At 38.9% G+C, this 21,162-nt stretch overlaps 3 protein-coding genes and 1 pseudogene across 5 annotated transcripts; all 4 read left to right on the top strand.

Moving 5' to 3' along the window:
* Positions 1-622: 622 nt before the first annotated feature.
* On the top strand, positions 623-6,121 carry LOC103436201 (uncharacterized). 2 transcript variants are annotated; one of them, XM_029102240.2, is made up of 10 exons: positions 623-1,194; positions 1,762-1,807; positions 1,905-1,989; positions 2,099-2,144; positions 2,230-2,328; positions 3,489-3,557; positions 3,637-3,961; positions 4,065-4,216; positions 4,658-4,853; positions 4,950-6,121. In XM_029102240.2, the coding sequence occupies exons 1-10, from the start codon at positions 724-726 to the stop codon at positions 5,681-5,683; spliced, it is 2,223 nt and encodes a 740-aa protein (XP_028958073.1). In that variant the 5' UTR covers positions 623-723; the 3' UTR covers positions 5,684-6,121. The 2 variants fall into 2 exon arrangements, with proteins under 2 accessions (XP_028958073.1, XP_028958072.1); XM_029102239.2 differs by having other exon boundaries at positions 638-1,194; positions 4,658-6,121.
* A 2,593-nt stretch (positions 6,122-8,714) lies between these two features.
* Positions 8,715-12,213, top strand: LOC103428100 (probable serine/threonine-protein kinase PIX13). Its single transcript, XM_029102238.2, has 6 exons — positions 8,715-9,217; positions 9,597-9,961; positions 10,552-10,687; positions 10,823-10,965; positions 11,222-11,345; positions 11,491-12,213. The coding sequence occupies exons 1-6, from the start codon at positions 9,151-9,153 to the stop codon at positions 11,943-11,945; spliced, it is 1,290 nt and encodes a 429-aa protein (XP_028958071.2). The 5' UTR covers positions 8,715-9,150; the 3' UTR covers positions 11,946-12,213.
* Positions 12,214-13,349: 1,136 nt separating this feature from the next.
* Positions 13,350-17,398, top strand: LOC103420035 (probable galacturonosyltransferase 3). 2 transcript variants are annotated; one of them, XM_008358104.4, is made up of 9 exons: positions 13,350-13,716; positions 14,027-14,079; positions 14,184-14,244; positions 14,873-14,923; positions 15,004-15,141; positions 15,315-15,452; positions 15,541-15,875; positions 15,969-16,917; positions 17,029-17,398. In XM_008358104.4, the coding sequence occupies exons 1-9, from the start codon at positions 13,654-13,656 to the stop codon at positions 17,302-17,304; spliced, it is 2,064 nt and encodes a 687-aa protein (XP_008356326.3). In that variant the 5' UTR covers positions 13,350-13,653; the 3' UTR covers positions 17,305-17,398. The 2 variants fall into 2 exon arrangements, with proteins under 2 accessions (XP_008356326.3, XP_070678564.1); XM_070822463.1 differs by having other exon boundaries at positions 13,515-13,716; positions 15,030-15,141.
* A 262-nt stretch (positions 17,399-17,660) lies between these two features.
* LOC103420045 (pentatricopeptide repeat-containing protein At2g17210-like) lies at positions 17,661-20,476 on the top strand (annotated as a pseudogene).
* Positions 20,477-21,162: the final 686 nt, after the last annotated feature.

Here is a 21,162-nt window from a genome sequence, read left to right as displayed (position 1 = left end):
ATGCAATTTAAATTCTTATTGATATAACGATAGTTGCGCTCTTGAGTCTTTAAAAATAGCCGGTCACTTGAGTCTTTGGAAATATTGAAGATTGATAAGCTCATTTGAATCCCCTATCGTTTCCCAATTACAATCTTAAAACTCATTTCAGGTCTCTTTGTTAAAATTTACGCAAAATTTAATTACTTTGAGTCAATTAAGTAAAACTTTTTTTTTTTATATTCTTCCATGAGGATGCAGTATAAATATTTTTCGAGCTGACAATAACAGCACCCGAAACTACTCGTACTTGTAAAACAACCTATTTATGTTTTATAATCCACTCTTTTACTGTTTTGTCAGATCAGTCGACATTAAAACACGTTGTGGAACCTCGCCTCACAAAGCTCTTGTCCCTTCCGTCTGCAATTCCGCCACGTCGACAGTCGTAGGTACACAAAAAGACAAAAAACCGAGTCAGTTCTCAGAACCGGGAGGTTCCCCTCTGACACGGCTCCCATTCCAGGCATCTCCCGCACCACGTGTCGATTCACCACGCGAAGGCAGTGTGAATCACGTGATTCGCATGCGCCTTCCGTCGCCAAAAGTCATAATTTCCCACATAAATAAAGTAAAAAAAGATAAATATAATTAAAATTTTTAAAAATAAGACCCTGTTTGTTGTCTGCCTAGAGAGAGAGGAGGAGAGGAGAGAGAGAGAGAGAGAAAGAGAGGGCACCAAAAATGGGTAAGGTAGTGGAGAGGAAGAAGAAGAAAGGACGGCCCTCTCTTTTGGATCTTCAAAAAAGGACTCTCAGAGAGCAGCAGGAGCAATTGCAACAGCAGCAGAAGCGAAAGCCCAACTCTGCCCCTCATTCCAACCCTAATTACAGGACTGCTCCTGCCGACTCTGCCCGCGCTTCCCTGCGTCGATCCACCCGCCGCAACCCTGACCCCGACGGTAATTCAAACGACGAAGAGGAGGATGAAGACGAAGACGAATACGCTTCGGCCGGGAAGCGCCGCGAGAAAAAACTCAAGCTCGTCCTCAAATTGCCCCCCAACAATCAGAAATCGTCGGCCAATTCCGCGACTCGGAACTCCCACGGCGGCGGCTCCGAGTCCAATGACGACGACGACGGCGACTACAGAACCGACCGGAAGCGCAAGATCAATGCGATCGGCGATGGATCTGGTCTCGCTCACCCTCAAAAGGTATTTCAATTTTGGGGCTTTGGGCGAGATGCCCAGATTTTCAGTTGTCTTTAATTTTCGCGGGTTCGAAGCGCCAAAAAATATACCTCCTTTTTAACCCGGTATTTTTCTGTGGGTCTGGAAAACTATACGTTGACATTATTATTTCAAAATTCCTTGAATTTCGCACCTTTGAACTATGTTTTATTTTAGGTCTTTTTCTTTTCTAGAATCTTTAGTAAATAGGGTTGACCTGGTTGGTCTTTATTGAATTTCTGCAGAGCTGCATAAATTTCCCAAAAAGTTTTTAACTTTGATCATAATTGTCAGTGTTTTTCTTAGATTTTGTTGATTAGATTCATGTTTTATTTACTAACCCTCAATGATGATTTGACTGTCATATCTATCTGCTAAAGTTTAAATTTGTCTTTTGTCCTTTTTTCAAATTTTATAATTTTTATTTCACAGTTTTTGCAAACTGTATTATTTGCCCCTTTTGGGGTACCTTGAATCCCTTTTCACAGCCAACAATGGAAAATATATATTTGCTGTTTTTGGGTTGCTAAATTTAATTTTTCACTTTTGCAGGGTGAGAAATCAATTCCTGCTGCAAACCCACCAAGCAGCCTCCAAGGTTTGCTTTTACTGGAAACAACTTTGATTTTTTTTTGGTTGGGATTTGGATTTTGGAAGCTTTGTTTTTTATACAATGGGGTTTTAATCATGTGCAGGAGTGGCTACAACGTTGGACCCTGGACCCTCTACCCCTTTGCCTGATAAAAAGTTGCTGCTGTTCGTTCTCGACAGGCTCCAAAAGTGTGTTTTTGTGGTTTTCTGGATTTGTGCTATGCTTGCTTTGCTGCAGTAGCTTCTAGAACATCAGAGTTGGATGATGTTTGATTGTGTTTTTTCAATTTTTTTTCAGGAAGGACACGTACGGAGTGTTTTCTGAACCAGTGGACCCAAAAGAGGTTGGTATATCTTGTGGTAACACATTAACCTCCAGGATTTGTGTAAAGATTTCTTTTTTGTTAACTTTTATTCTATGTTATGCAGCTCCCGGACTACCATGAAGTAATAGAGCACCCTATGGATTTCGGGACGGTGAAGAAGAAACTTACGAGTGGAGTGTACTCCAGTTTGGAACAGTTTGAGGTCAGCTTACACCAATATCATCTTCTTTTAGTCCTTCTTGCATCATCTGTTTGAGATCTCCAATTATTTTATCCGGTACTGGTGTGATGTGTTTCGGTATGCCATTTGAATAGGTTGATTATGAGAAGTCCTGATTTGGAATGAGGTTTCCTTGCAGTTATTTTAATAGCATGTTACCCCACCTTATCAGAGTTTGTCGGCTGAAAATCCATCCTGCATGTCTTCTAGTGGTCATTTACATTTAATTGGTTAAGTGACCATTGGATTAGTTCTTCTTCTAGTATCCATTTTCATCGTGGCGTTACGAATTACTTTGATCAGTTGTTAGTTAAACAATAAACACTATAAGCTCTAGTCTATGTACATTCACGTTTCATTTTGGTTTTATTTTGAGCTGCGTACTTAAGTCCAGTACGTACCTTTCTCTAACTTTCACAAAATTTGCACTTTGTTAAATGCCATTCGAGTAGGTCAATATACAATGCGTATTGGGAATTTGAGATTATTAACTTCAACAGTTTATATTTTTCCAGCTTAGAACCTTTTCAGTTTGGAGAGTTAATTACTGAAGATTCTATTCAGAAGTGAAGCATAATTGGACAGCTCAATCTTCACTTGTTAACATGATTGTACCTAATAAGAAAGATTCCACTGTATTGCTTTCCCTGAATCAAAAGATCAATCTTCTGATGCATTTGTCAAAAAAGCATTTTGTTCTGATGCTCAGCTAGGAGTTTATGTGTAGATGCTCAGCTAGGACATTATCAAATATTCACACCTTGAAATTCGGGCCACCAACATGTTGCTTTTATAGTTACTAACTGCATAATTCCCTCCTTATTTAGTTTAAGCAATAACAGTTTACCATGTTTGATTGTCATGCAATGTTTGCTTCGTGTTGACCTTGTATGTTCCAAAAATCTATTTTTGCTTTAAAATCATTTTCTTTAAAAACTTTTTGGCTTTCTTTTGGTTCAGACTGTTGAAATTCTAGTATGTAGTATCTTCATGGAGTACTATGTAGCAAATTCTGTCTTGGACTGCTGAAAATTAGCAATAGAATTTGGTGGTGCCATTGACGAAGGGATGATTATCTAAATTTTCCATTTTTGCTGGAACATGGCATATCAGAATTAAAAATCGATTTTATGATCTTGCAGGATGATATTTTCTTAATCTGCTCCAATGCGATGCAGTACAATGCCCCAGATACCATATATTTTCGACAGGTACAGTTAGATCCAGCTCCTTTCATACTTTGTTTGAGGTTATTTGTTTGTTGTCTAAACTTTGATGACTTCTTTCCAGGCACGCTCAATACAAGAGCTTGCGAAAAAGAATTTTGAAAATTTGAGGCAAGACAGTGATGATAATGAATCAGGACCAAAGGTCGTAAGAAGAGGTAGACCACCAACAAAAAATTTGCATAAAAAACTGGGCAGGCCTTCCCTGGACCGTGCTGGTTCAGAGTTCTCACATGCCACTCTTGCTACTGGGGCTGAAAACGCCACATTGGATCATAAAAAAGGATCTCATCTTTCAGACAAGTCTGGTTTGACAGGTTCACGGAATAATGATGTTTATACTAATTGGTTGACGGATAACAAGTTTGAGAGGAATGATGACGTCACAGGTTTCAAATGCTTTTATGTAAATCAATTCTGGTATTACTTGTCCCTTTAATAGGCTTGGTGGATCTTTGATTAATATGGATCTTAAATCTGCAATTATTTCAGGTTTCACGAAGGCTAATTTGAAGCTAGGGAAAAAACATTTTGTGTTTGATGAGAACAGGCGTAATACATATAATCAATCTCATCCTTCAGCCAGTGGACAAGAGTCATCTGTATTGACTACATTTGATGGAGAAAGGAAACAGCTAATGGCTGTACGTATATAACTTTATGCATTTCTCTGAGTTCATACTTTAGTTGGTGCCTGAATTTTGCCACAACTTTGTATAAGAACTGTGTATATTGGTGTCTTAGATATATTTAGGGCTTACTTGTTTGCTAGTGAATGGTCATGACCCGTCTAGGGTGTTAATTTAAGTGGAAAACCCATACTTAAGGAAAAAGGATATTTAACTCTATATTACATACGATTAAACCATGCAGTAGGTTTGGATTTTTTGCTGCCCTGTGAGAGATTTTCGTTGCGGTGGTTTCACATACCCCAGCACGTCCTGCTTCCTGCCTTTTGGTGGATGATATTATGTGGTCTGCTGACTTGTCGGTTGTGTGGATTTTGATTTGTGTGGTCTGCTGACTTGTCTTTTGTGTGGATTTAAATTTGTGTGGTTTGCTGACTTGTCTTTTATGTGAATCAGGTAGGGCTTCACTCGGACTATGGTTATGCAAGGAGCCTGGCTCGATTTGCTGCAAATCTTGGACCTGTTGCATGGAACATTGCTGCAAAGAAGATTGAAAGGTCTTTGCCCCCTGGTGTTAAGTTCGGCCCAGGGTGGATTGGAGAAAATGATGTTGCGCCAAATAGGCCACTGCAATTAGCCTCAGCCTCACTAGGTCAGCCATCTTCATCAGAGCCCTTTCCCATTCGTCCAAATGCATCTTCTGCTGCAACATCTTACTCTGTTGAGTCTAACGGAGATAAATTGTCAGAGAAGTTGTCGGGGCATAACTCTTCAGAGAAGCCATTGGGACATAACTCATCAGAGAAGCATGTGCCTTCTATTCCTTCAGCAAATACAAGTAGTCCTCTTCCTCTGTCTGCTGCTACCTCATCACCCCCCATTGTTGCCAATAAATCTCCTGAACCCCTCCCTGGAAAAGTAGAAACTGCTGAAGGATCAAACGCTCATACTGGGTTTAATATGCCGAGCAGCAATCTTGGTGTAATGAGACCGAAGTCTCCATTTCAGATCCATCAGAATTCTGTATTCCGACCTGGGATCAACGGATTTAACGGCACATACGGATTAAACATTCCTGCTCAGATGGGAAAGCCAGTTGGAGTGGCCAGGCCCGGTGGTTTTAACTTCCAGCCGTCTCAAATGCTCGACTCAGTATCTAGGACTAACGCTAACTTCCATCCAGCTACTTCAAACAGCTTAACTTCAGAAGAAACTAAACTCTCCAAAACTCCAGGTACAATAAGCTCTTCCAGTTCATTTCCAAATTCAGTGAATGAGGCAACGGCAGCTCGGACAATGGGAACTCGTCCTCGGCCATCTTGGCAAGGGTTGTCACAACAGCAGAAAGCCAGTTCAGCATTGTCGCCACAACAAAAGCCCGACTCAGTTCCACCAGACCTGAATGTGAGGTTCCAGTCCCCAGGGTCCCCTAGTTCTAGCCGGGCTGATTCAGCGCAGCCGGATTTAGCATTGCAGCTCTGAGATTAATCCATTTTTTTCCTCCCCCATTACGATTCTCCTTCGATTAAGTTAACCAATAGAATGGGGAGTGATTCAAGTTGCTCCTTGTAGCGACGAGACCATAGGCGGTCTCTCTGCGTGGGCGAGCGCATCCCCACTCGACTGTAATGTAAAGGAGTAGAGTGTTCTTGTACAGGTTATTAATGTATCCTAATGCTAATTGTTGGGGGGCAAAAGTAAAAGAAAAAGGCTTGATTTGTGAGGTTAGGAAGAAACGATGATGTAGGCAGGGTTTAGGATGTTTGTCTGAAGAAGATGTACGACAATCTATTCTTCAACTTAGAAAATCCTTGTGTAGTCCTGCAAGGAGTGTAATCTCTGATGATAATATTGTTATTTCACACATTTGGAATCTTTGTTGTTAGCCTGGAGAAATAAAGTTTGCTTCAGGTTTTGTAAGCGGTGAAATTGACCTGGTGGTTTGGGGTTTTTTGCTTTAACTCACTGTTTCTCGGGTTTATGTAAATTACAATAGAATGTAGTTTGTATAAAAAAGTTCGATTGAGATTATTCAATGATGTGTTTATAAGCGTCAGATTTGGAAGACAGAATTGGTTTTTGTTTTAATTGATGTCTTATTATATGTAATTCATGACACGTCATATGATTTGCAAATTTAGTTTATCAAAGTTGGTGAAAGCTTTATTTTTCATTATTTTTTATTTTTTATTAAGAAGTATAATTAGTTTTTAATTTAAAAAAAAAATCCAGTTATGAAAAATGAGATGATGAGAGTCAGACAATTTCCCTTTAAATGGGACAATCATGATTGACAATTTCTCTTAACGTGGGCAGTGGGCACAGTTTTAATTTTTAATGTATTACACAGTTACTTTTGGGATGAATAAAATTCTTTTTCATACATTGTTGTTCTTCTTATCGGTTTAAAATTGAATATTTCATCAAAATTTTGTAGAATTTCGATCAATGTGCAGAAAAATTCTTCTATGCTATATAGCATTGGATGATCTAAATTGGTATGAATTATTGCGTTAATATGGTTCTTTAAATTCAAATCATTCAATACTCATAATATTTAATATTACGTAGCACCAAAGTAGAACCCCTAAGTACGTCTTAGTTATAATTGTGAATATGCCTGCCATTAAAGTAAACTTAACCCTAATTTAGGCTTGAAAAGACTCTTGCACCCCTGCAAGCAATGCGCACATTGGTTGAAGAGGATCATTACAGAAACAAGAATCGAAACTTGAGACGTTTAGTAAACTAATAAATACTTTTAACTAAGTTACAAACTATTTGTCTTATGGTGTTAATGTGAAATTACAGGTAGAGGTTCGAGCTTTTGTTTCATTTTTATCCTTTTGTTACTTTGGGTGGTGTTATCCAAACACCAATTTTTACGTTTTACACATTTTCTCAATTTCATTCGTCGAATGAAATGAATTAAAAAAATCAATAAATTAAATTAACAAAAGTGTGTGAAAAATAAAAACGGATACGTAAATAACATTATCCTTTTACCCTTACCTTTTAATAGACATGTGTACGATCTAGATAGTGTGTGTACACATTTTCTTCTTGTGGAATTGTCTTCAGTTTTGGTCGTGACTCGTACCCTTGTGAAATTGTTTTGTTATTTAAAAGTCGGCCACAGGTTTGACTCCGGGAACAAAAGGTCTTGACCTGAGGCAGTGGATGACCCATGAGAGAGAGAGAGAGAGAGGTAGTGCTGTCTTTATGCTCTTGGAAGGAACTTGGTCAACAATGGCACGATGTTGCTAACTCAATTGCTCAGTCTAAGCATAGCAATTAACAGCGTCACTCATAGAAATGGATGACAAGCAGCTGGCACCTTGGAGGCCATGTCGAGTCCCTTTACACACGCTCTTGAATGATTGCGAGTTGTTAATATGCTGCGAACCCTCATTAACATTATGTAATTTTCAAACGCGTAGACCAAATTTTTATTAATAATATGAAAAGTTGTCTAAGTTAAATGGCTAACAAGATTTGGCTTCTATTTGGATCAATTCGAATATTCGGTGACCAGTCAAATACTCCATTAGCTAATTTATTGACCCAAATTACATTTTGCAAACCCTTATCACCTTTATATTTGCCTGGAATTGTTGTGCTTCAAAGAAACAACAACACAAACTTTAGTTTTCAGGACCAACAGTACCCCATCTGTCACCTCCCAAAGACGTTGTCAATGGGGTTGCAATGTCTCATCTACTCCAACTCCATTTACCTTTTTTGTTCCAAAAATTAGGGTCTTCTGTTGATGACCTCTTTGAAGGGTACCCTAATGGCGAAAATATCGGTAAACACTTTTTTTTTTAAAATCCGGTGTAGAATATACACTAAATTTCGAAGCATAATGATAAACGCAACTCACTTGGGAAACTCTTATTGAAGTCCAAATGTTTCATAAAAAACAAAATATTATGTATTTCTCTAAAAAACACTTTAAAACTCGAAAAACATATATAACTTTTTCTGTCAAACGTATCGTAATTCTTCAAAAAAAAAAAAAAACGTTTTAGTCATTCCCCCAATTCTTAACAAACACGAAGTCAACGTCAAGGAGCACAATTATAAATTTTAACAAAAGTTTAATTAAATTGGGGTTACAAATTTCATTTTAAGGTGGCAAATTGGAAACAAATGACAAAACTTGTCTAGTTCCCACACTAATTAAATAATAATTTGAAGGTAGAAGAGAGAGACTTATTTTTTGCTCAGGACAACTTACTATCTAACAATAACAACGTAGCCATCACAAAGAGATTTAGTAGCTAGGGACGAATTTTAGGTTTGTATTCCACATGATATGTTTTAGGTTTATATTTTGGCACTGATGAATCATACAATGGTGGTTAAGGAAAGCTAAAATGTCTTTATGAGTTTTTCCGACTTTTGAAGTAACGAATTACCGTAACGAAGTTTACTGTTCAACCTTTTAAAAAAAAAAAAAAACAGTAACAGCCTGGCTCTTAAATTTATTAGTTTATTGCGCACTCTTGTTACTTTGATTGAATTGAAATTCTGTGTGGTGACCAAACTGATTTACAAATAGTTGCGGCAGCTGACTTGACTTGGAATAAGAGAGTCCGCAAATTCTGCATTACCCGCCACCAAGCTCTTCACCTTCTTCCTTTGTAAAGGACTCAGTCTTCACTCGCTTTCTCTTTTATGCTCAATTGGCTCACAAAAACCAAAGCCATAACAAAGTCATAGCCTTTTTTTTCTTCCTTCTCTGGGTAAGTGGCGAGAGAGAGAGCAGAGAGAAATATCATTTTAGTGGTTGAAGCTTTCAGGAGGTAGAATCCAAGAGTAGCCTTTTTTTCTTCTTCTGGGAAACTGGAGAGAGAGAGAGAGAGAGGGAGGAGGGAGAAATATCATTTTAGTGGTTGAAGCTTGGAGGAGGCAGAATCAAGAGGAGGAAGAAGAAGAAAAAGAAGATGGGGAATTGTTGGGGTTCTCCAGTTGAAAACCCAACACCAGTAACTACTGGTGATCTCAGTACAGGTAAAACCCACAGTTTTATATATATATATATATATATTTTTTTTTTTGTTGTTGTTTTCTTTCACTAGATTTAATAAATTTTTCGACTTTTGATTTGGGTTTTTGTTGTATTTGATTTTGTGGGACTAGATTTTGAGCAATGCCCATCATTAATTGAGCTGCAAATTGTGTTTATGAACTGTGTCATTGATTGACCAGTAACTACTAAATCATGAATATTGTGGCTATTGGATTTCAAGTTACTATAATTGGTTTCTGCTGGTATTTGTTTGGATTTCTAGGAAAAGTTGATGTTCTTTCTGCAAGTCAAATGGGAAAAATGAAAAATCCATGGGTTTTAATTTGAATATTATTTTCTGACTTTGTGCTACTTCTTCAGTGGTCAGCAACTTATCTCAGACAACCAGTATTAACATCAGCAACTTATCTCAGACAACCAGTAATAACACATCTTCAGGGGAGTGTACTGTTTCTCGGAATAGCCAGTTCTCCGCTGCAAGCGGCGACGAGGCCAGTGCACATGGGCAGATCTTACCCACCCCAAACTTGAGGATCTTCAGTTTTTTGGAGTTGAAGGTTGCAACCAGAAACTTCAGACCAGATACAGTGCTTGGGGAAGGAGGTTTTGGGATGGTCTTCAAAGGCTGGCTCGAGGACAAGGCGCCGGCCAAGTCAGGAAAATCAACAGTTATCGCGGTGAAAAAATTGAGTTCTGAGAGCTTGCAAGGATTTGAGGAATGGCAGGTAAATTAGCTGCACTTGAGGGAATGAATATAATTGGTGATGCTCTCTTGTTTTATATTAGCAAGTGTTCAAGGAAATAAGATCTTAAGAGTTGCAGTTCTGATTAGATATGTTAATCGAAAGTGGAAAGTAAAATACTGATCCTTTACCAAAATTAAACAGTAAATAATTATTTTTGTAGCTACAATCACTGTGGTATCCACTGCCCCTTAGGAGGGCGGAGTGCCGATTGGTTAATGCAGCTGGTGCCCTGAGTCCACAACAATTTAAGGGAGATATAGAGTTCTATGGATGATAAAACAATGCCATGATATGTAATTTCTTCAAATTTGATTAGGTGATACTGTGGATTCTAGTTTGAATAAAAAAAGGGCTAAGTCAAGCGAGTTCTTTTCGCCAAACCCCCAAACTCAATCCATAATCTCTCTCCCGCATTCCTGGCATGCATTGCTCACACACATAAATATTAACATTTGGCAGACTTCTGGCCTGTTTTATCAGTCTTCTGGGAGTATAAGTTTGCAAGCAGTGTGTCAAGTCAGTTTAGTTAATGCATTGTATTCTTATCTGAGTATTCTTTGCTGGTGCAGTCAGAGGTGAATTTCTTAGGGCGACTATCTCATCCTAATCTTGTAAAGCTATTCGGATACTGTTGGGAGGATAAGGAGCTGCTGCTTGTCTATGAGTTCATGTCAAAGGGTAGCTTGGAAAACCATCTATTTGGAAGTAAGTAAATAAGCATAAATAAGTTTCAAACATTACAAGTTATACATGCGCATCTTCCTGTGTGCAGGCATATGGTGTTTGCAAATATAGCAAGTTCGTTCTTCACCTGACACTTCATGTTTTCTACTTTTGCAGGGGGATCGGCTGTTCAACCACTTCCATGGGATACACGGATTAAAGTTGCAATAGGAGCTGCTCGAGGCCTGGAATTCTTGCATACATCAGAGAAGCAAGTTATCTATAGAGATTTCAAAGCTTCAAATATACTTCTTGACGGGGTAAAATTCTATTTGATTTATGAACAGTTATCAAGAATTAAGCTAAGAAACGCTTATATGTTTCATTTTCTTACCATCAAAGTGCTTCTCCGATTGCTCAAGAGATATTTTTTCATATGTTCAAACCTTACCCATGCCACATACTCATTTTTATCCACCATATTGTTGAAATCATTTCTAATTCAAAAGTAGTTGATTGAAAAAACAAAAGAAGAAGACAAATTAGACTTATATTTTACTTTTTGTTGTACTGCAGTCATATACTGCCAAGATATCCGACTTTGGCTTGGCAAAAATGGGTCCTTCAGCAAGTCAATCGCACGTGACAACACGGGTTATGGGTACATATGGTTATGCTGCTCCTGAGTATGTTGCCACAGGTAATTCTATATAACTTATTGTGGGATCCTAACACCAATTGGTGGAAAGGGTCAACTTTTTGATGCTGGATTGGCAAAGATTTAGGCCAATTACAAAATTCAAGTTCAAGCCATGACATTCCTCGTACCATGCTTAATTTTACAGGTCATCTGTATGTGAAGAGCGACGTGTACGGTTTTGGTGTTGTTTTGATCGAGATATTGACCGGCTTGAGGGCCCTTGATACACATCGTCCAAGTGGAAAACAGAATTTAGTAGACTGGATAAAACCATTTCTTTCAGACAAAAGAAAACTGAAAGGCATTATGGATCCCCAGCTGCAGGGAAGATATCCTTCCAAAGCTGCCTTTCGAATTTCTCTTCTTGCTCTAAAATGCATCGAATCTGAACACAGAAACAGGCCATCAATGAAGGATGTCGTGGAGGAATTGGAACGGATAGAATCTGCTAATGAACTTACAAGGGAACCAAGGCCTCGTTCTACTCATCCTATGACTCATCGACAAGGCCAGAAGCCGTTGCATCATCGCTCTCCACTTCACCCCAGGCAAGACGGATCTCAAAGCTACCAACAGTCGCACCAGGTTCGAGTGAAGTAACTCTAGCACGACTGCTGTCAGGAAATATTGTGTCAAAAAGTTTTGATTTGTTCATGTATGTATCTCCTGGGAGGTCAGATTAAGCTTATTGTTGTGTTAAACTGGGTGTGTTCTGTTAGCAGTGACACTGTAATTATTGTTTAGCTTCGGTGATTAAGCTTCAAAACTTGTAAGCAGAGTAATTAGTTGTGATTTTTCTGGAAGGGAAATTTAACCTTCTATTTTGTTATCAAGTTTAAAGATTCAAGGACAAAATATTTCACTGTCAGTTTACCTTTTGTATTGAAATGTTGGTATTACAGCAACTTCAGCGCAAATCATGTAAAACATAGAGACGTTACATTAATTTTATAATAGTGATGTTTACACTAGTTGTTATTAGAATGCTACCTTGAGTTATAAATTTAAAATAAGCGTAAACGTAAGCACTAGCTCATAATTCGAGGCGTACAATGGACGAAGTCAACACAAATATAACACAAGTATAGCCTGTTTTAAGTGTGTCACGCATGACACACAAGTGGTATTTGCTACTTAAATAGATTCTCCCACTTTATGATTTAGACTAGATATTGGTTAGTCATTTGAAACATTACCACGCGATTAAGTTTTGTATCCCATCAGTACACATATGATGTTCATTTAGTGCCCAATCAATTATATGTTTTTTTTTTAATTGGATTCAATTTATTAGTACAATGACACGCACAATCCTTCAAATCCTTCATATCTTGTAGTGCAGTTGCATACTGTCAAGATATTTGACTTAGGCTTGGCCAAGATGAATCATTCAACTAGTTAATCGCACGTGAGTCGTGACAACGCGGTACATATAATTATATTGTTTTCAAGTATGTTCCCACGTGTAATTGTACGTAGCCTATGGAATTTGAGGACTCCTAATAACACCAATTGTTGGTAAGGCTCAAATTTTTAACATCGGTTCTCGTTCTACTCATCATATGGCTCATCTTCAAGGCTAGAAGCCGTCCCATTTTTAATCATTTGGTGCCGTGCTTGTCCCACTTTAAACGAGTCGTAATCGTGCTGGATTCGTATTGGTGCGATCCTTGTACAACTTGAAATATAAATAAGAAATGTCCTTTTATCAAATACTTTGAAATGTTATGCTGTTAGATTTTCCTTTTGAACTACTAAGTTGTTTATGCCTATATATTAAATATCTAACTTAAATTATAGGTCACAAACTATACACGTGACGAATATAAAAATTAAAATTAAGAGGTATAATTGCCTAAATGTTGTAAAATTAACGGTGTGTGCAGCGTCCTCGGAGCAGTAATGATACTTTCCATTTATAATCTAAAATAATAAGATTATAAAAATAGCTCCATCTATTCTCTCATCTCTTTTTCCTCTCTCTGCCATGAGCCTTCTGGCTTCTCTCTTCCGTTCTTTTCTTTTCTTTATTCTCTTCGTATCTCCTTTGATTTATAGGCAAAGTAAGTAGTGGCTGCTCCTAGTGGAAGGACATGTAGAGTGGGATGAGTGGGATATAGTGGGTTGGCCATCACACGTTGAATGGCTCGTAATATTATAACACTAAAAAATATTTAAAAATTAAAAGGGTAAATCGGAGAAAACATCAAATTGAAAAAAGGCAGGACGGCATGTCGTCGAGTGAATGGGAATTCAGAAATAGAGGCGACGATCTCTCTCTTTCTGTCTCTCTGTCTGTACATCGGCAATGGAAGTTCTTCCGAGAACGTCAGCTAGCTTCGCTTCTCTGCTTATCCTCTGCATCTCATTGGTACCAAGTTTACTCTCTCTGTGATTTTCTAGGGTTTTTTGTTTCCATGGCGGATCGATTTCCATAACTTACACTCGTAGATCCCTCTTTATTATGCATATAAGCCGCTAATTATTCATCTAATTGTATTAATCGAGACCGATAGCTCAGATTATGCTGCATTCTCTGATTGACTGATTAATGCTAATCTCGGTTTAGTGATTAGTGTTTTCCCGTTAGATCATTCACTTATTTGAGCAGTTTCTGGTTATGCATCAATTAATTTCAGATTCGGTATTAAGTTCTGCTTTTGATGAATCAATTAATTCAGGTTGCCTTCCACTGTGACCTGGTTGGAGCAGATGTATCTGATGCTACAACGCGGTATGTCCCGCTTTGTTCTTGGTTTTACGGAGTTGCTTCTGTTTGTTTTGTTCCAATTTTTTGTACTCTTATTGTTTTAATTATTGTTGGTGATTTTAATTCAGACAAAGTGATATCAGTAAATACCGATCGCTCTGTGATTGCGAGCAATGTCGAGATAGCAAGGTTTGTATCCCGTCTTTCCTCATTTAATGTTCATTTAGTAACTATGCATTTGTGGTGATGCTAGTTTAGTTGTACCAGTCTGTAGGAAACACACATGTTTAGTCGCCTATGTTCGTTTTGCTTTCATGGCCTTGCATCCAGTTGTGTTATATTTTTTATTTGTTGAGAGAGTTCTTAGTTTGGAAACATTTGGGGCCATTTAGAAAAGGCCAACGAAATGGAACCTAAGTTGGGAATTATAGTTTCTGCATAGCTGTTCTCGGAGTTAGTTAGATAGATTACTAGATATTTATTTTATGAGAAAAGTTATCCTTTGTGATTTTTCTTGATGATCTAGGAAAATACATTACACAGAAGGATATTTCCGAAGGAATTGTATTTGATCTACAATCGTTTAAGTTACCTTACTGGGTTGCTATATGAGAGATAGATTGATCGCTGAAGTGATATAGAATGACTGGTAGAATTCATATGATTGTTAGAGTAGAGTAGATTGATCGCTGAAGTAATATGTATCCGTGACTGACACCCACAAACCCTTCATTCATATGTTTATCTTTATCATCAATTAAAGTGGCTATGTAAACGTCTCATATTGCCAAATCTTTACCATATGCTGGCTGAGCAGGGAGAGGGTGCATCTTCTGTTATTGGAGCCAGCACTCTTCCAGATGAAAAGGTAATTGATAACGGGTACTTTTTCTTTATGTTTGGAGTATATGCCATTGGTACTCATGTCTTTTATCCTATCCTGAACAGAATATTGACATAATTGCAACATACAGCAACAATCTTGGAGCTGTGCAAATTAGTAGGGTTAGAATGGGGGACCTATCTGCTTCCTGGGTCTTGGAAAATCCTATTGATGGAAAGCAGGAACATCCAAAGAGTTTTCAGGTATTGAATATTCAGTTTCTAATCATAGCTGAAGGAAATGAACGTCACACAGATTGAAATTTCACAACTTCTATGTATCTATTTGTCACAGGCTCTTAGTTGAATTGGATTGGAGTTGTATGTTCTAGATAGAAACAAGATAGGAAATTAACTTAGTTAATGCTACTTTCCAGATGGTGGAGGATTCATCTCAATCTGGAATGATATTTGAAGAAAAGACTCAGCATCCCACAGATGATCATCAATCTGGAGAAGGTGAACTCCCATATCCTCGTCTATCATCAATGAGCCCAGTGAAGCTCAAGCGTCGGGTGAATTGTCAAATGCTTCTTGTTTTACTTCACTCTATTCATTTTGTTCAGTTGGGTTTGAATTCTGAACGTTTTCCTGCCCCATTAGGTAATGAGGCAAGAAAGGAGGAATCTTCGGACTGCAGAGTTGATAGGAAAAGATACAGAAGCTAATAACCAGATGGCTGCAGCAGCAATTGAACGATCAAATGACTTTGACCCCCTAGTCAAGGGAAAGTACAGCATATGGAGGAGTGATTATGAAAGCCCAAATTCTGATTCAACCTTGAAACTTATGCAGGACCAGATCATAATGGCCAAAGCTTACGCAAACATTGCCAAGTCTAAGAATGAAACTGATCTTTTTAATTCTCTCATGAAACACCTTAAACTCAGTCAGCATGCTATTGGAGAAGCAAGTTCAGACCTTGAGCTTCATTCAAGGTTTTTCTATTCCTTATCTGCTTGGAAGCTTACCAGGGTCAGTTTTGATTTTTCATACAGAGTTTTTATTTCGTTTCTTTTTTCTTTTACCAGTGCATTTAATCGAGCAAAAGCAATGGGCCGTGTTCTCTCCGCGGCGAAGGACAAACTATATGACTGCCTCACTGTGGAAAGGAAGTTAAGAGCCATGCTTCAGTCAACTGAAGAGAAAGTAAATGATTTGAAGAAAAAGAGTGCATTCTTGATTCAGCTTGCTGCAAAAATAGTCCCTAAACCGTTACATTGCCTTCCTCTACAACTTGCATCTGACTATTTCTTGTTGGGTTATCATAATAGAGAGGATGCGAAAAAAGAAAAGCTTGAGGATCCTTCTCTCTACCACTATGCCATATTTTCTGATAATGTTTTAGCAACATCAGTGGTTGTTAATTCTACCGTAGTGCATGCGAAGGAACCCAACAAGCATGTTTTTCATGTAGTCACTGACAAACTAAATTATGCTGCTATGAGAATGTGGTTTATTGTCAACCCTCCTGCAGGAGGAGCAACAGTCCAGGTTGAAAACATTGATGATTTCAAGTGGCTGAATTCTTCTTCGTGTTCTGTTCTCCGTCAACTTGAATCTGCCAGACTTCAAGAATATTATTTCAAGGCAAATGATCCTTCTTCCCTCTCTATTGGTTCTGACCATCTCAAATATCGGAATCCAAAATATTTGTCCCTGCTGAATCATCTGAGATTCTATCTTCCTGATGTTTACCCGAAGCTGGATAAGATCCTATTTCTGGATGATGATATTGTCATTCAGAAGGATTTGACACCTCTTTGGTCTGTTGATCTTCAAGGGAATGTAAATGGTGCAGTAGAGACCTGTAAAGAGAGCTTCCATCGGTATGATAAATATCTCAACTTCTCAAATCCATTAATCTCTGCGAACTTCGATCCCCATGCTTGTGGCTGGGCATACGGCATGAATATCTTCGACTTGAAGGAGTGGAGGAAGCGAAACATCACTGGAATATATCATCGTTGGCAAGACATGGTAAAATTCATCACCATTTCCGTTCTTCCCATTATTTTCCATTTTTCATTCCCAAGTTCTTAAGATATTCCCAATTAAGAAACTGTAACTGATGGAAGAACTGTTTTGCAGAATGAGGATAGAACTCTTTGGAAACTTGGGACATTGCCACCAGGACTTATAACTTTTTACAACCTGACCTATCCGCTGGATCGGGGTTGGCATGCGTTGGGACTCGGCTATGACCCGGCCCTCAACCAAACAGCGATAAAGAACGCAGCTGTGATCCATTACAATGGAAACTACAAGCCATGGTTGGATCTGGCTATTTCAAAGTACAAGGCATACTGGTCAAAATATGTAATGTTTGATAACCCTTACCTTCGACTTTGTAGAATCAGTGAATAAAAACCTACCCTCCCCTCACCACACACACACGCTCTTGTAATATTCGTCGTTGTCGGAAGAAGAAATGGAAATTTGAAGTTCTTTATTTCGTTCAGAGACGTTGCCATTGTAGCCTAGGAAGAGAAGTAAGATGTTTTTGCAGATTGGAAACTGTACTTGTTATTTTGGAGTGCTACTAACAGCTTCCAAAAACTAATCCATAGTCTCGAGTGTGAAAAATTGCCCAAAATCATATTAAGAAATACACTTTTTATCAAATGCTCGTTGATGGTTACGGCGGTTCTCTTTTCTGTTGTTTCTATGCTGGCTGCTGAACGTAAATAGTCATTTTTCTCCCCTTTTTTCTGTTGATACAAATGAGATTGGGGGAGGGGGAAATCGAACACAGGATCGCTGTTACGAATTCACTAATATTATAGAACATATATATATATGTATATATATAATTTATCATAACATCACATGTGATGACCGTTACGCTCATTGAAAGGCGGTGCATAGAAGCTTGATCAAGACCGGTTTCGAATCCTGCACTTCCGTGGCGAACTCCGCCATGGATTTTTACGTCAAAGCAGGGGAATTGGGTTCTGCATTGTGTGTTTTTGAGCATGAGTCGTATCTTCCGCAGAACGTCGTTCTTGCCAAGGCTGTATGTCTTTTTTCAACGGCATGAGGAGCAGAGAATATTGTGGTTTGTGGGTGCCTCGATGAGGGTGATTTGGCACAAGGGTTGTAGTGGTTTAACAATGCTGGGGCTTCTGCTGATGAGTTTCAATTTCAACCTAATAACTCTACTTTGGTGCTTGTAATCCAAGCTTGTCGCTGCCTCGGAGCTAAGTGCAAGGGGCTGGCGGTGCATGGTTATGTGATTCGAGGCGGGTTTTACTTTGTATCTTTGGTTCAGAACTCTTCGTTGAGTCTGTATGCAGAAGAAGGTGACATGGACAGCGCGCGGAACTTGGTTGATGAAACGCGTGAGTGAGATGTTGTCTCTTCGAGTGTGATGATTGGTGGCCTTGAGTGTTGTGAGGAAGCTCGAATTGGGATGCAGATGTTCTGAAAGATGGTATCTGAGCTTGGCATTGGACCGGATGGTGTTACTATGGTCAGTGTTCTTAAAGCATGCACTAATTTGAAGGGCTTGACCATGGGAACGGCGGTCCACGGGTTGGTAATCTGTAGAGGTCTAGATTGTGATATGTCTGTTGGAAACTCTTTGATCGATATGTATACCAAGTGCAGTGCTGCGATGCAGATTCTGCACTAAAACTTTTCGAAGCAATGCCGCGAAGGAATAAGGTCTCGTGGAATTCTATTTTATCTGGATTTGTGTTTAACGAGAAGCATTTGGAGGCCCTGTCTCTGTTTTTTCTCTATGGAGAAGGAAGGAATTGACGCGGACGAAGTGACTCTTGTGAATGTTCTTCAAACATCTGACAATTGGGCTTGATTCATTGCAAGTCAGTGCACTGCATAACAATCAGATCGGGAGACGAATCAAACGAATTGCTCCTAAATTCTCTCATGGATGCTTATGCAAAGTGCAACGATGTTGAACTTGCATGGAAACTTTTTAGAGGGAAGAAGAAAAGGGATATGGTTTCATGGAGCAATATGATTGGAGGTTTTTCCAGTTGTGGCAGACTTGATGACGCCAATTAGAAGCCCAATAGATTGGCGTCATATATGTTTTTGACGCTTGTTCAGCTTCAGTTGAATTGAAGAGGTCGAATTGGGCTCATGGAATTGCTATTAGAAGAGGTTTGGCTGCACAAGTAGCCATCAGAACTGCAATTGTTGACATGTACTCGAAATGTGGGGCAATAGGAGAATCAAGAAAGGCATTTGGACAAATTTGTGAAGAAAAAAAAAACATTGTGTCATTGAGTGCCATGATAGCTGCGTATGGAATGAATGGTCTTGGCCATGAAGCGCTATCTTTGCTTGCAGAAATGAAGCTGTATGGTTTGAAACCAAATGCAGTGACCATTCTTTCTCTGCTATCTGCATGTAGCCATGGAGGTTTAATTTAAGAGGGCCTTTCCTTGTTCGCTTCAATGGTTCAAAATCACGAAGTTGAACGAAGATTGGAACATTACACTTGTGTCGTTGATATGTTGAGTCGAGCAGGAAAGCTTGTAACAGCAATGGAATTTATAAGAAAAGTCCCGGAAAGTTTGATGGCCTCCGGAACAAGTAATGCTTGGGGTGCATTATTGAGTGTTTGTATGTGGAATTTTTTGGGTCGACGGGCCAAGGGCCCACTCCAACAACACCGATACTGTCCCCACTTAACCACTTGCACAATCCTCAGGTGTGGGGTTTTATCACAAAAGGCCTCGGTGTTAGTTAGAGTGGGGTAATTCAATTTACATTGCTTTGCTTTCCTTTCCCTAGCCGATGTGGGACAAACAGGGGGTTCCAACATTCCTCTGCACGTGAGACCCCATTTATGGGTCACACGTGAAAATCCACATCGGTGTGCACCATTTCAAAAAGTTTACTTGTCCTAGACATTGAGTTACCAAAAGGTAGTCTAGTAAACTTAGAAAATTGACAAGTATCACAAGTAAAATGTGATTTACAAAAATTTGGAAACAGTTTAAACAAGATAACTTCAGAGAGGTGAGCTAATTTCTTATGCCAAAGTTGGTTTTCATCTATGGAATTCGAATGAGCTTGAAGAGCCTAAGTAAAACAAGCGTTCTTGCACAGGTAGTAAAGTCCATTTATGAAGACCCCTTCACCAATCATCTTCATGGTGAGAACATCCTGAAACATCACGTTATTTCGTGAGAAAATGGCACGGTAGTTTAGGGTGTTTGTGATCTTTCCAATTGACAGAAGTTGGAAGGGAAATGTTGGTACATATAAAGCAGTGGAAGGTGTTTTGTGTGAGAGTAAGTTTATTTCTCATTTTCCCAAAACTAAAATAGTTTTTCCATTTGCAACAGACACATTTGTGGGATTTGAAAAACGTTTAAAATGATGCAAATTTGTGATTTTGTTTGTCATATGATATGTGGCTCCTGAATCAATTATCCAACAATCATTTTCAGTACTAGTTAACAAGGCAGTAGTGAATGCTTTGAGTATACTTGGTGCTTCATCCCGTGAAACTTTCTCATTTTCAGCAAGAAAGCCGGCAAACTGTCCCAACATGGCTGCATGATTGTTCTCTTCATTTCCTTGAGCTTGTGAACCTCCTCCGTGTCCCTTGCTTTGAAGATAAGCTGCAAACTCATTGATAAGAGACATTGAACTCCATGGATCCTTGGGAGACAATAGAGGGATAAGCATTAGCAAGTTGGGCCTTATACTGAGGTTGAAATTGCTGTGAGGACCTTGGTTTCATTTTTCCATCTTTGCTGAACTTAGGCTTGAGTTCAGGATGAAGTTCCCAACACTTGTCTTCCACATGACCAACGCCGTTGCAATATTTGCATTTCAGGTGTGGATTTCTACCTTTGTACACCTTAGCCTCTAAGGTCTTGTAATTTGAGGCGTATGCACGAGTCTCAATCAATCTCGAGTTGTGCTCAACATTCATCACTTTCTTCCTTGCTTCTTCTCGTTGGATAGTTGCACATACATTATTGAAGGTAGGAAGCTCTTGACTCATCAAGACGTGACTCCTTAGATCCTTGTACTCGGAGTTCAAACTCCCCAACAGCTGGTAGATTCTGTCTTTCTCGACTCATTTCAGGAGAATGACAGGATTTGTGGTATGTGGAAGGTATACATCCAACTCATTCCACATAGCCTTGAGGTGGCCAATGTGTTAAACAAATGCTTTCCCTTCTTTTTGGGCACTGGCAATGTCCTTCTTAAGTTGAAAGACACGTGCATAGTTGTTTT

The sequence above is a fragment of the Malus domestica genome, chromosome 05 (genome assembly GCF_042453785.1).
Source record: "Malus domestica chromosome 05, GDT2T_hap1".
Lineage (NCBI taxonomy): Eukaryota > Viridiplantae > Streptophyta > Magnoliopsida > Rosales > Rosaceae > Malus > Malus domestica.
The sequence above is the reverse complement of the archived record's forward strand: the minus strand, read 5'-3'. Positions and strand labels throughout refer to the sequence as shown.

What these genes read in the sequence shown, in the direction of transcription:
- LOC103436201 (XM_029102239.2), top strand. Translation starts at nt 724, where the DNA reads ATGGGTAAGGTAGTGGAGAGGAAGAAGAAGAAAGGACGGCCCTCTCTT. An exon ending in CCCACCAAGCAGCCTCCAAG is followed by an intron (nt 1,808 to 1,904) that starts GTTTGCTTTTAC and finishes AATCATGTGCAG; the next exon opens with GAGTGGCTACAACGTTGGAC. An exon ending in AACCAGTGGACCCAAAAGAG is followed by an intron (nt 2,145 to 2,229) that starts GTTGGTATATCT and finishes TATGTTATGCAG; the next exon opens with CTCCCGGACTACCATGAAGT.
- LOC103428100 (XM_029102238.2), top strand. Translation starts at nt 9,151, where the DNA reads ATGGGGAATTGTTGGGGTTCTCCAGTTGAAAACCCAACACCAGTAACT. An exon ending in GGAAAACCATCTATTTGGAA is followed by an intron (nt 10,688 to 10,822) that starts GTAAGTAAATAA and finishes CTACTTTTGCAG; the next exon opens with GGGGATCGGCTGTTCAACCA. An exon ending in TCCTGAGTATGTTGCCACAG is followed by an intron (nt 11,346 to 11,490) that starts GTAATTCTATAT and finishes TTAATTTTACAG; the next exon opens with GTCATCTGTATGTGAAGAGC.
- LOC103420035 (XM_070822463.1), top strand. Translation starts at nt 13,577, where the DNA reads ATGTCGTCGAGTGAATGGGAATTCAGAAATAGAGGCGACGATCTCTCT. An exon ending in GACCTTGAGCTTCATTCAAG is followed by an intron (nt 15,876 to 15,968) that starts GTTTTTCTATTC and finishes TTCTTTTACCAG; the next exon opens with TGCATTTAATCGAGCAAAAG. An exon ending in ATCATCGTTGGCAAGACATG is followed by an intron (nt 16,918 to 17,028) that starts GTAAAATTCATC and finishes ACTGTTTTGCAG; the next exon opens with AATGAGGATAGAACTCTTTG.